Here is a 14,657-nt window from a genome sequence, read left to right on the forward strand (position 1 = left end):
GGAGAGATGAACCATATATGTCTTTTGTTGATCGTCTGAGAGACACTTTGAATAAAGTGTATACCAATGAAGAGGCAAAACTAGCAGTGTTGTTGAATTTAGCGGTAGAAAATGCCAATGTAGATTGTAAAAGAATTTTGTTAACTTTGCCAAAAGAAGCAACGTTAGTACAAATGGTAGAAGCCTGCAACAGAGTAGGCTCTGCCACACATCAGGCAGAGACACTCGCAAGTGCCTTTGCAGCAGCAATTAAGCAATTTATAAATGGAAAAGGGGAGAAAAAATGTTTTAATTGTGGAAAAACAGGCCATTTTAGAGCTCAGTGCAAGGCCACAAGGAAAGGACGTAGGCAGATTGAGACAGGTCATAAATCCTTCCGACAAGGACCCTTTCAGCAAGGAATAGGCCCAGCGGGAGCACCATGTGGTCGATGTCAAAAATTTGGTCATGAAGCCTCAGAATGTTGTTCAAAGTATCATCGGGATGGTATGAAATTGGGAAACGGGCGACCGAGCGCGAAGGCACCCCACATGACGACACAAATGGGGAAGCACCACCAGGCTGCTTGGCAAGCCTCAGCGCCCAAACCAGAGGGAGCGCCGGAATGGAGGTGGAAACAACAGTAGAAGTTACCTTATGGGACATGTCGGTTTATGATGTCCCGACTAACGCAAATGGACCATTAGGATATGGATTGAGTGCTTTGTTATTAGGACGATCTTCAGCAACAAAGTAGGGACTTTTTGTTCTCCCTGGAGTCATTGACGAAAAAGGCCATATTGTGCCAACCACTAGTCCTTGGAACACACCTGTTTTTGTGATTCCAAAGAAAAGTGGAAAATGGAGACTATTACATGACTTGGGAGAAGTCAATAAGGTATAGTGGACATGGGAGCCTTGCAACCAGGGCTACCATCTCCCTGTATGATACTGAAGTATTGGAAGCTTTTGATTATAGATCTCAAAGATTGCTTTTTTACAATCCCTCTGCATGAAGATGATGCCAAACATTTTGCATTCGCAGTCCCAAGTACAAACAAGGCGCAACCCATGCAAAGATATCATTGGACAGTATTGCCACAAGGCATGAAAAATTTGCCCACGATGTGTCAAAGTTATGTAAATTTGTCAAATTTATGTAAATTTTGGGCCTGTAGCCCATGGAATTCTTTCAAGGACATCCCTGAAAAGGTCAATGTCTGCTCTCTTCAAGTGTGTGGTAGTCATCCTGCCATTTGCCTTGTTCCCTCCTCTCAGAATCCTCCTCTTCACCATCTCAGCCAAAGTTGCCCCAACCTTCACATCCCCAACCAGTCCTTCCTTGTTTGTAAGAATAAGGTCCAGCAGACTCCCCTCATCAGCTCTTCAGTCACCTGTGTCAGGCAGTTGTCATCAATGCACTCCAGAAAACTCCTGGATTGCTTGTGTCCTGCTTTGTTGCCTTTCCAGCACATATTGAGGTGGTTCAAGTCATCCATGAGGACCAGGGTCTGTGAACATGAGCTTCTTCCTGCAGTCTGTAGGAGATACCCACCGCAGTGTCACCCATACTGGTCTGCCCTCTAATCCTTACCCATAAGCTCTCAGCTGGCACATCATCCATCCCAAAGTAGGGCTCCATGCATTCCAGCTGCCCTTTCACATAAAGGACAACTGCCCCTCCTCACCTTCCCAGCCTGTCATTCCTAGAGCCTGTGTCCATCCATATCAGCACTTCAGGCATGTGAGCTATCCCACCATATCTCTGTAATCCCAATAAGGTGGTATCCTTGCAACTGCAACCAGATCTCTAATTCCTCTTGTTTGTTCCCCATACTAGATGCCTTAGTGTACAGGTACTTCAGAGGGGCCACAGTTATGCTGATTTCCCAGAAAAGGTATGAGAGCTTCCCCTATAGTGCTATCCTATCAGCTCTTAATCTCTTCATTATTGTGTGCATATATTTGGTGTGGGGCCCCCTTCTGTCCTGTCCTTTTGGGTTTTTTTTAAACAACAGTGTATTCCGTTTGCATGGCAAGGTTGTGATAGCGGGGGGGCTGCAGGGGTGGCTTCTGTGAGAAGCTGCTAGACGCTTCCCCTATGTCCGATAGAGCCCATGCCAGCTGCCTCTAAGACGGACCCACTGCTGTCCAAGTCCGAGCCAATCAGCAACAGTGGTAGCACCTCCGTGATAACATATTTAAGAAGGGGGAAAAAACCTGCAACGGAACACCAGTAGCAGTCAGAAGGGAGGAGTGAGAATATGTGAGAGAAGCAACTCTGCAGACACCGAGGTCAATGAAGAAGGAAGGGGAGGATGTGCTCCAGGTGCCGGAGCAGAGATTCCCCTGCAGCCTGTGGTGAAGACCATGGTGAGGCAGGCTGTCCCCCTGCAGACCATGGAGGTTAACAGTGGAGCAGATATCCACCTGCAGCCTGTGGAGGACACCACACCGGAGCAGGTGGATGTGCCCAAAGGAGGCTGTGGACCTGTGGAGAGCCCGCGCTGGAACAGGCTCCTGGCAGGACCTGTGGCCCCGTGGAGAGAGAAGCCCATGCTGGAGCAGGTTTGCTGGCAGGACTTGTGACCCTGTGGGGCACCCACATTGGAGCAGTCTGTTCCTGAAGGACTGCACCCCATGGAAGGGACGCAGGCTGGAGCAGTTCTTGAAGAACTGCAGCCTGTGGGAAGGACTCATGTTGGAAAAGTTCATGGAGGACTGTCTCCCATGGGAGGGACCACACGCTGGAGCAGGGGAAGAGTGTGAGGAGTTCTCCCCCTGAGGAGGAAGGAGCAGCAGAAAACAACATGTGATGAAGTGACTGCAACCCCCATTCCCCGTCCCCCTGTGCCGCTTGGGGGGGGAGGTGGTAGAGAAATCGGGAGCAAAATTGAGCCCGGGAAGAAGGGAGGGGTGGGGGGAAGGTGTTTTAAGATTTGGTCTTATTTCTCATTATCCTACTCTTATTTTGATTGGCAATAGATTAAACTAATTTCCCCAATTTGAGTCTGTTTTGCCCGTGACGGTAATTGCTGAATGATCTCTCCTTCTCCTTATCTCGACCCATAAGCTTCTCATTATATTTTCCTCTCCCCTGTCCAGCTGAGGAGGGGGAGTGACAGAGCAGCTTTGGTGGGCACCTGGCATCCTGCCAGGGTCAACTGACCACAAACAAAAAAAATCCTTTTCTTGTCTGCACTCTTTGCTTCCCAACCCAGTCCATCACTTCCTCACTTGATCATTCCTCTCTGTCCTGGTTTCAGCCAGGATAGAGCTGGTTTTCTTCACAGAAGCTAGTGTGAGGCTGTGTTTTGGATTTGGGATGAGAAACTGTTGATAACGTGCTGATGTTTGGAGTTGTTGCTAAGTAGTCAAGGACAGTCCAGCTCCTCGTGCTGGCCTGCTAGCAAGAAGGCTGGGGGTGCACAGGAAGCTGGGAGGGGACACAGCCAGGACAGCTGACCCAGGCTGGCCAAAGAGATATTCCCTACCATACGACGTCATCCCCAGTACATAAACTGGAGTTAGCTGGGGGGCGGGAATCGCTGCTCGGGGACGGGCTATCGATCGCCGGGTGGTGAGCAATTGCTGTACTGGGCATCACTTGTTCTTGTACATTCCTTTGTGGGTATTATTACTGTTGTTATCGTTGTTTCTTTCTCTCTTGCTGTCCTATTAAACTGGTTTTATCTCAACCCCTGTCCCACTGGGGGAGGGGGGAGTGAACGAGCGGCTGCGTGGTGCTTAGTTGCCGGCTGGGGCTAAACCTCGACAGTCTCTCATCATTCCTTGTTTAAAGCTCTCCTCACCAGGTTGGCCAGCCTACTGACAAAGATGTTTTTTTGCCCTACTTCATTAGATAAATAACATCTCTTCCAAGAAATCCTTGATCCTCAAGGCAGGTCCCCATGGTCATAAAATCCAGACTCCTGTTGCCAACAGCAGCTGCATAAACAGATTTTGACCAATCTAGTCCTCTTCAAACCCTTTCCTTTCACTGGCAGAATTGAGGACACCACCACCTGGGTCCCCATGCCCCTGACCATTTCCCCCAGAGCCATGTAGTCACACTTGATATGCTCTAGATCTCCCCTGGAAGTTGGTGCCCACATGGATAAGCAGTAGGGGATCGTAGTTGGAGGGCCAGACAAACCTCAGCAGTCTCTCCACAGTGTCCTGGATCTGAGTCCATGGCAAGCAGCAAATTTCCCTAGACAGCAGGTAAAGTTGGCAGATGGGGGCTTCTGTCCCCTGCAGCAGGGAGTCAATCACTACTATCGCTTACCGCTCCTTCTCCTGATGCTCTTGAGTAGTTCAAGCTCAACTGCTTCACTGGACAGAGCTTCCAGACCCTCATCTGTGTCCTGGTTTCAGCTGACATAGAGTTAATTTTCTTCATAGAAGCTAGTGTGAGGCTATGTTTTAGATTTGGGATGAGAAAATGTTGATAACGTGCTGATGTTTTGGGTTGTTGCTAAGCGGTCAAGGACTGTCCGGCTTTTCATGCTGGCCTGCTAGTGGGAAGGCTGGGGGTGCACGGGAAGCTGGGAGGGGACACAGCCAGGACAGATGACCCAGGCCGGCCAAAGGGATACTCCATACTATATGACGTCATGCTCGGTATATAAAATTGGGACGAAGAAGAAGGAAGGGGAGAGGGGATGTTTGGAGTTATGGCGTTTGTTTTCCCAAGGAACCATTACGCGTGATGGAGCCCTGCTTCCCTGGAGATGGCTGAACACCTGCCTGCCGATGGGAAGTGGTGAATGAATTCCTTGTCTTGCTCTGCTTGCATGCATGGCTTTTGCTTTACCTATTAAACTGTCTTTATCTCAAACCATGAGTTTTCTTACTTTTACTCTTCCGATTCTCTCCCCCGTCCCACTGTGGGGGAGTGAGCGAGTGGCTGCGTGGTGCTTAGTTGCTGGCTGGGGTTAAACCATGGCATCTGCTACCAAAGCACTAAACCCATTCTACAGATGCAGATCTGCAGTTGGAGGAAGACCCTTCCTCCTGCTGGCAGAAGTCACAAACTGCGGGAGAAGGATGGACTTCACAACTCTATGAGAGTTATATTCCGAAGCCGTTTATTGTCTTGTCTGACTCCGATATATATCATAATTTTTGCTTAGTCACTGCGCACACACTCATGATTGGTTACAGCTTGTTACACACATTAATGCAATTGGCTATGTACAAAATATCACGCGCTGTCCACGCGCCTCTCACACAGTGAGGATTCGCTGCCTGCAGGTGTTCCTGCACTCCTTTGCTTCCTCTTGTTCCTCTCATGATACCGCTAATTTCAGTGTGATTTACCCATACATTTTCTTTTGGCTGAGGGGGCATCCAAATTGCGATGACACCTGATAGTGTCAAGATGTGTCCGACAATGACGATGGTGACTGTTTCGCCCATGGTTTTACCCATTTTGCGGGTACCCAACGAGTTCCAGAATCTGTAATGACACAAGCATAACCTCGTCCCCAGGTTAGCAGTTGAAAAGGTCCTTCCCACATATTCTTTTCCAAATTTTTAACTTTTACTTGCACATTTTGTGTTAACTCAGACAGACTTCCTGTCATTCCTTTTACATGTTTTATTATGGGAGGTACTGTTTCTCCTTCTGCTAGACGCAAATAATTTAACACATATAAGGCTTTATTCAAACGTTCTTGGGGTGGTGTGGTAGCCTCTCCCCCTTTTTGTTTTTGCAATAAACCCTTCAGGGAATGATTCATTCGTTCAACAATAGCTTGTCCAGTTGGGGAATGCGGTATTCCAGTAACATGCGTCACTCCCCATTGAGCAAAAAAGCGTTGGGTTGACTGGGCTACATAACAAGGACCATTATCGGTTTTAATTTGTAGGGGTATACCATGGGCTGCGAATGCAGCTCGCAAATGCTTTTGTACATGCCTACTAGTTTCTCCTGTTTGTGCAGTGGCCCAGACTACTGCAGAATAGCAATCAATTGAAACATGAACATATTTAAATCTTCCAAAGTCAGCGACATGTGTCACATCCATCTGCCATAGTTGTAGCGAATGCAATCCTCGGGGACTTACTGTAATCGCGATTCCTGGGCCTATTTGTTGACAATCAGCACAAGTCTGTATAATAGCTCTAGCGTCACCTGCACTTAGATTAAATTGTCTCGCTAAAACTTTGGCAGATTGATGGAAAAAGGCATGAGAGGCTTGTGCTTGACCTAAACGGTCTGGAGCACGTCCAGCCCATACTGCGGCAGTCAGCCGATCGGCTCTTGCATTTCCTTCCACCAATTCCCCTGGAAGGTTGGTATGGCTGCGTATATGCATAACGTAATAAGGATGTCGTCTTTTCTGCAATAAAAACCAAAGCGTTCTAAATTGTTGATATAGCTGTTCCTGCTGTACTTGTCTGAGGATTGAACCTTCCAATCTTTGGAGTACTCCAACTACATATAAAGAATCAGTAATTAGATTCACAGGTTCTTCAGACCATAATTTAAAGGCTTCAATTACTGCCTGTAGTTCTACCTTTTGAACTGATCCTGGCACGACAAGTACCCGTCCTTTCCATTCTCCGTGCTCTCGCCATACTATTGCTGCCTTGCCTGTTTTCCCACCACCATCCGTAAATACTTAGCACCTTGAACTGGATATTGACTACACTTTGATTTTTCTTCTACTTCATGTTTTGTTTTGTTTTTTTCAAAAAGGTAAACATTTTGTGTGATGGATAATGAATCTGAATGTCACCTTCAAATCCTGCTAATGCAGTTTGCAAGGGAACAGAGTGCTGCAAAGCCCAAGTCAAATATTCTTGTTGTAATGGTATTAAAATCGTTTTCGGGTCCTTTGCTGATATATCAATAATTCTGTTGCACCCTTTCATAATCAAATTTGCAAAACACTCTGCTTTCGTGGTGATGGTTTTTCTCTGCTGCTGAGGCAAAAAGACCCACTCTAAAATTCTCAATGGGTCCGCTTTTGATTCTAGCTTTGTTATCCACTGTATTATAAGCGCATAGGGATGTCGCTCGTGATTGATTACTGCCAAAGTGTTCCCTATCGAGGGGTATATCCTAGAACTAAATGCTTGAGTCACCTTTTCAGAAATGTTTGCTACTGCTTCCCGGGCTTCCTTGGTCAATTGCCGAGGAGAGTTTAACCTGCTATCCCCTCGCAAGAGCTGAACCAAGGGCTCCATATCTTGATTTGTGATCCCACAAATAGATCGAATCCAATTATCATTTCCTACCAATTTTTTTACATCATTTAATGTTTTAATCTGAATTCTTAATTCAACCTTCTGGGGGGTCACCGATGTTTCAGTGATGTTTCAGTGATCATCCTCCAAGGCGCTTCAGCTTGTATCTTTTCTGGCGCCACTTGCAGCCCACCTTGTCTTAAAAGCTCAACGAGCTCCCCGATCATTTCTTCCGGATTTAATTGATCACCGGCCAACAATATGTCATCCATATAATGATAGATGAGATATTGAGGCCACCTTTTTCTGATTGGCTGTAAAGCCCAATTTACATAAATTTGACACATCGTGGGTGAATTTTTCATGCCTTGTGGCAATACTGTCCAATGATATCTTTGCATGGGTTGCGCCTTGTTTGTACTTAGGACTGAGAATGCAAAATGTTTGGCATCATCTTCATGCAGAGGGATTGTAAAAAAGCAATCTTTGAGATCTATAATCAAAAGCTTCCAATACTTCGGTATCATACAGGGAGACGGTAGCCCTGGTTGCAAGGCTCCCATGTCCACTATACCTTATTGACTTCTCGCAAGTCATGTAATAGTCTCCATTTTCCACTTTTCTTTGGAATCACAAAAACAAGTGTGTTCCAAGGACTAGTGGTTGGCACAATATGGCCTTTTTCTAGCTGTTCTTTTGCCAAATCTTCCAGGTGGGCGATCTTTTCTGCGGTCAGCGGCCATTGATTCACCCACACTGGATCATCGGTTTTCCATTTCAGTTTGAGCACAGGTCACGTTTCAATGGCCTTTACCGAAAACCCTGCGGATTGCTAGAGTGATATATTCATTTGACTCAGTACATCCCGCCCAAGCAGACTTAATGGTAAGACGGCTTCATAGGGTCGTACTGAACACACTAGCCCGTCTGGATTTTCACAGGTTAGAGTTGTTACGCTCTGTTGTGTTGCAGAAAACCCACCAACCCCTACAAGTCCGTGAGCTGGAGACTGAGCCAGCCAGCCTGGCGGCCACTCGCTGACTGATTATGGTCACATCAGCTCCTGTATCCACTAACATATCGACGGTCCATTGTCGCGATCGCACGGTGGGGTCAGGATGCCTAAACTTCATTTTCAAAGTCGGTTTTCTTCTGCTGATATCTAATGCTAGAAAGATTTGTGGTCTTCCTGTTGAGCCAAACCCTCCATTCCCCCTCACTGATTGCGCTGCCTGAGGTACAGAAGCAGTAAAAGGCACCAATTGTGCAATACGTGTGCCTGCAGGAACCGCAACAGGAGGAGATGGAGTCCACAACATTACTTTGATGGTTCCCGTATAATGAGCGTCAATGACTCCAGGGAGAACAAAAAGTCCCTGCTTTGTTGCTGAAGATCGTCCTAATAACAAAGCACTCAATCCATATGCTAATGGTCCGTTCACGTTAGTCGGGACATCATAAACCGACATGTCCCATAAGGTAACTTCTACTGTTGTTTCCACGTCCATTCCGGCGCTCCCTCTGGTTCGGGCCCTGAGGCTTGCCAAGCAGCCTGGTGGTACTTCCTCATTTGTGTCTTCGCGCGGGGTGCCTTCGCGCTCGGTCGCCCGTTTCCCAATTTCATACCATCCCGATGATACTTTGAACAACATTCTGAGGCTTCATGACCAAATTTTTGACATCGACCACATGGTGCTCCTGCTGGGCCTGTTCCTTACTGAAAGGGTCCTTGTTGGAAGGATTTATGACCTGTCTCAATCTGCCTACGTCCTTTCCTTGTGGCCTTGCACTGAGCTCTAAAATGGCCTGTTTTTCCACAATTAAAACATTTTTTCTCCCCTTTTCCATTTATAAACGGCTTAATTGCTGCTGCAAAGGCACTTGCGAGTGTTTCTGCCTGATGTGTGGCAGAGCCTACTCTGTTGCAGGCTTCTACCATTTGTACTAACGTTGCTTCTTTTGGCAAAGCTAACAAAATTCTTTCACAATCTACATTGGCATTTTCTACCGCTAAATTCAACAACACTGCTAGTTTTGCCTCTTCATTGGTATACACTTTATTCAAAGTGTCTCTCAGACGATCAACAAAAGACATATATGGTTCATCTCTCCCTTGTCTAATTTGAGTGTAAGATGGTTGCCCCTTTCCCTCCTCAGGGACTGTTCGCAACGCATTCAACGCTAGTCACCCAAAGAATTGCAAGGCTTCTAAGGGCAGCCGAGCTTGCAATCTAACATCCACAAACGGTCCCTGGCCTGTCATTTGTTCCATAGTAATGTTCTGGAGTGGATCGACGTCTTGACGCTCCAGGTTTCTCAGGGCTTCTTGCATACAGAGTTTATACCATCTGTCTGCCCACAATAACCTTTGAGTTGGTGTCAACAACATATCTATCATCTGCCGACAATCCCATGGTGTAAGAACCATTCCCGTGAATATGTTACCTGATAGAGCTTGCGTGAAAGGTGATTGAAAGGCATAATTTTGTACTGCCTTCCGCACTTCCTTAATCAAGTCCCAATGAAATGGGTCCCAGCGATTGGGCCCGTGAGGCTGTACACTAACGGGAAATGCCATCGGCAACTCCGTTTCCTCGTCTTTCATCGCTCCTAAAAAAACGTCTTTCCACTGCTCTCTAGGGTCACCTTTCATTCTAGGCTCTTGCCTCCCTATAGTCTCTACAACAGGCTCTTCTCCTTCGTCGCTGCTATCAGGCAACGGGGACCGTAAAGGTGGCAGGGGCTCGGCTGAGGGCTTTAAAACTACGACTTTCGATCGGTTAAGTCTGGGTGGTTTCGGGGGCGGTGAAGCCCGCCCCATCGATCTTTCACACAAGCACACAGGGGAACATTGAGTACATTGTTCTGGGCAGCTTTGTCCCGTCTTGCCCTCACATACATCATTGTAGATCTGTTTCCCTGACTTATCTAATGCGGCCGGTTCACCCGGTGCATCTGGCACCTCAGGAGGTGCAGTTGGAGTCGCTGAAGGTCCTGGACCCTCTGACTCGGTTAAAAAGGGATTGGTTGAAGATGGTTTAACAACCTCCTCCATATCAGCTGCAGCTTTTCTCTCTGCCTTTAAGGCTTTTAATGTGGTTAATATCAACTTCCACGCCGTCACTAACTCTGCAGTGGTTTTATCACCATTCCCAATATGTTCCTATAACATTTCTCCTATCTCCTCCCACGTCTCTGCCTTAAACGCCACAGACGGATCGGGGGGGTACTCTTTCTTTCGGCACCAAATTAGGAGCCTTCTAAGAGTATATTCATCATATTTCAGTCCTCTCTTAGAGAGCATATGCAGCAGGAGTCTGACTATCGCCCCTTCTTCATGCGATGCGTTCTGCCCCATGCCGCGCCGGTTGCTCACCTCACCTCGCTGGGTGCTTCTCCGTTGCAACGTATTCCTTTTTCTTTTCCCTTGCGTCAGTCCCGCTGACTGCAATTCTTCCAACCGGGCTTCTCCCGCGGCGTCCTCTGCGCTCGACCGGTGTTCAACGATGAGATCCCAGAGATCGTATCACGTCGGGGTCACCAGTTGCGGGAGAAGGATGGACTTCACAACTCTATGAGAGTTATATTCCGAAGCCGTTTATTGTCTTGTCTGACTCCAATATATATCATAATTTTTGCTTAGCCACTGCACACACACACTCATGATTGGGTACAGCTTGTTACACACATTATTGCAATTGGCTATGTACAAAATATCACGCGCTGTCCACGCGCCTCTCACACAGTGAGGATTCGCTGCCTGCAGGTGTTCCTGCGCTCCTTTGCTTCCTCTTAGTTGTTTACCACAGCTCCTTCTCCTCAAGGCCGAGCCGTGCAGATATCCAGCTGTTTACCAGCTTCTCAATGCCACAGCTCCTTCTCCTTAAGGTCGAGCCATGCAGCGTGATCCCAACAGCACCCCATTCCAGTGCAGTCTGGATCAATCCACGGCAAATGGTAGGGCTGTGTTTCCACCCCTGGGGCAGTCGATTCCAGGTGTACTGGACACCCCTCCACCACATGAAAGCAAACTGTGGCCTGCACTCCGCCGCCAAAGGGATCGAGAAAAACACATTGGCAATATCAGTTGAGGCATACCACTTGGCCACCTTTGACTCCAGTTCATATTGGAGTTCTAGCACGTCCGGTACGGCAGCACTCAACGGCAGCGTGACTTTGTTCAGGCCACTGTAGTCCACTGTCAGCCTCCACCCTCCGTACGACTTTCGCACTGGCCACATGGGACTATTAAAGGGTGAGCGAGTCTTGCTGATCACTCCTTGGTTCTCCAGTCAATGGCAAAAAAACTCATGAATGGGAACCAGGGAGTCTTGGTTACTGCGATATTGCTGCCAGTGCGCCGTCATGGTAGCAATCGACGCCTGCTGTTCTTTGACCCACAGCAAGCCCACAATGGAGGGATCCTCCAGGAGGCCGGGCAAGGTAGACACTTGTTTAATCTTCTCTGTACCCACGGCAGCTACACCAAAGGCCCACTGGTACCCTTTTGGGTCTTTGAAGTACCCCCTCCTGAGGTAGTCTATGCCAAGGATGCACGCAGACTCCAGGCTGGTCACAATAGGATGCTTCTTCCACTTGTCCCCTGTTAGGCTCACTTTGGCCTCCAATACAGACAACTGTTGGGATCCCCCTGTCACTCCAGAAATCCAGATGGGTTCTGCCCCCTTGTACCCTGATGGCATTAGGGTACGCTGTGCACCAGCATCCACCAGAGCCTTATACTCCCGCGGGTCCGATGTGCCAGGCCATCGAATCCATACGGGCCAATAAACCCGATTGTCCCTTTCCTCCACCTGGCCAGAGGCAGGGCCCTTCTATTCCTGGTTGGAGTATTCATTACCTGACTCCTGTAACTGCAAAACAGAAGTCCCTTCATTAGGATCAGAAGGAGGATCAACCCTTCTACTCTGCCTGGAGAATTGCTCAACAGCAACCGGAGCAGTAATCTTCCTGGATGGACCCTTTTTGGCTGCTCTTTTTCCTCGCAAGCCACTTACCCGATCTTCTAGGTTCGAGGTCGGTGCACTGTCCCACTTCCTCATGTCCTCCCTGTGGTCGCGCAGATAGAACCACAGAATGGCATGAGGTGTGCACCCACAGTATCATTTCCCTTGAGAAGAGAAAGGCAGGCCAGTCTAGCCACAGTTGGTGCCTCGATGTCTATCTAATCCATTATCACCAGGGTATTGGCATATGACGTTGGTGCACTCCGTACAAACTTCTGCCAAATGGACCACGTGCACTGGACTTCATCCGGGTCTTTGGATCCCTGGTTGTTGTCCAGGTTGCTGTAGATCACCTCCATCACTGCTTATTCCTTCAGATACCGGATACTTCCCTCAGCGGTGGTCCACTTGTCTCGGTAGTTTACAAGATCTTCCTTGAGGGGATACCTTGCCTTCATGCTCGACAGGAGCTGCCTCCAGCAGCTGTGGATTGTTGCCCCTCTTCCAATCCCTTTGTCGATACCCTGGTCCCTAGCGAAGGATCCCAGCTGCTGGGCTTCCCTTGCCCTCTAATTCCTGACTGTTGGTCCCAGTATCCCATCATCAGAGCAACCAGGTGATAATTTGCTCGCCTGGATGACGGATGAAATCTTTCTGCATATCTTGCACTTCACTCAGGGATAGGGACCGGGTGGTTTCTGACTTGTTTATGATTTCTGTCTCTTCCACCTCCTGTTTTTGTGACTGCTCTGCTGCAGAACAGGCTGCTTCTGATTCTTCCTCTCCTGCTCCCTCTTAGGAGAAGCTTCTTCCCCCCTTACTAACCGAGTTGACTTCCCTTTCCATTGTTTCTTCTTGACTATAGGAGCGACAGTTGAAGGTTGGGTCTCTAGTTTAGCCACAGTATCCGTTTGTATGTCTTCAGATCCAGAGACACTCTCGCCCCCTTGAGGGTGCTCAACAGTGGCGTGGTAGGCATAGGCCAGGCCCCAGCACAGTGCGAGAAGTTGTGCCTCTTTGGCATAGCTGGGGCATCCTTTTTTCAAGTGTTCTGTTACTTCATCAGGATTCCGCACTTGTTTGGGAGTGAAGTCCCAGGCCGCTGGAGCTGAAAACCACTCTAGCTACCTGCCCATATTCTCCCATGCACCTTGCCACCCATGATCAGACTGTGTCAGGGCACATCCCTGTGTGATATTCCTAAATAGTTGGTTAACTTTGCTTTTTCCGGAAAAGCCAGAAACACATTCTTGACTGTACTGATTTTGGATGGGATAGAGTTAATTTTCTACATAGTACCTTGTATGGGGCTATGTTTTGGATTTGTGCTGGAAACAGTGCTGATAATACAGGGATGTTTTAGTTACCACTGAGCAGTGCTTACACAGCACCAAGGCCTTTTCTGCTTCTTACACCGCCCCACCAGTGAGTAGGCTGGGGGTGGGCAAGAAGTTGGGAGGGGACACAGCCAGGACAGCTGACCCAGGCTGGCCAAAGGGATATTCCATACCATACGACGTCATGCTGAGCATATAAAGCTGGGGGAAGGAGAAGGAAGGGGGGGACGTTCAGAGTTATGGCATTTGCCTTCCCAAGTTACTGTTACACGTGATGGAGCCCTGCTTTCCTGGAGATGGCTGAACACCTGCCTGCCCATGGGAAGTAGTGAATGAATATCTTGCTTTGCTTTGCTTGCGTGCACGGCTTTTGCTTTACCTATTAAACTGTCTTTATCTCAACCCACGAGTTTTCTTACTTTTACCCTTCTGATTCTCTCCCCCATCCCACGGGAGGGGGAGCGAGCAAGTGGCTGTGTGGTGCTTAGTTGCTGGACGGGGTTAAACCATCACATTGACACGCACAAATATGAGCATTCTGATTATCCAAGGATGTTCAAGAAACTGAAGAGCCACTGTAAGAAGGCAGAAAACATCTACCCCACAGGAGAAGAAGGGGAAGGTGCCATTTTTTTGTTTCCTCCACAAATTGGCTCTCGGAGAAGAGGAAAAAGGTGTAATTGTTAATTCTCTCCACCAGATGGTTCCCGAAGTACTGGGACAGCAGCAATGCAGGGCTGATACCTGATTAGGCTCAAGGCCAGTGCTTTTATCATAACTCTGCCAGGCAAAACACAACAAAGTGATAAACAGCACAGCAAACTGCAGAAGCCAAAACCAGCCTTTAACAAGCCCTCAAATTTGATGTACAGCAAGAGAGGAAGTATGCCATGGAGCAGGTAGGGGAACAAATAAACGAGTGTCAAGAACAATTAAGTCAACATCGTGACCAGCAACAGCAAGTAACAACTTGTTAAGCAACAGCTAAACAGGTATAACAACTGTAAATTCTATCTAGCATGCTACGGTCAAATCTTTTGTTATCTCAAACCCCTCAAGCCCCATGTTGGGTGCCAAAAAGGACTGTGGTGGGTTGACCCTGGCTGGCAGGTGAGTCCCCACCCAGTTGCTTGCTCACTTCCCCCCCGCCCCCAAGAGATGGAGGAGATCATTGGAA

General features: G+C 48.0%; 1 protein-coding gene across 1 annotated transcript in view; it reads right to left on the reverse strand.

Annotated features, from left to right (window-relative positions):
- Window positions 1–11,468: 11,468 nt before the first annotated feature.
- LOC309415218 (lens epithelium-derived growth factor-like) overlaps window positions 11,469–14,657 on the reverse strand; it is a gene marked incomplete at both ends in the record, with an annotated part of 148,530 nt that continues 145,341 nt past the window's right edge. Inside the window, 2 exons of the mRNA XM_082012669.1 lie at window positions 11,469–11,813; window positions 12,195–12,246. Coding sequence (XP_081868795.1) covers window positions 11,469–11,813; window positions 12,195–12,246 — 397 coding nt within the window. The remainder of the gene's footprint in view (window positions 11,814–12,194; window positions 12,247–14,657) is intronic.

This window comes from Phaethon aethereus (assembly GCF_964289735.1).
Source record: "Phaethon aethereus genome assembly, chromosome: W".
NCBI classification, from domain to species: domain Eukaryota; kingdom Metazoa; phylum Chordata; class Aves; order Phaethontiformes; family Phaethontidae; genus Phaethon; species Phaethon aethereus.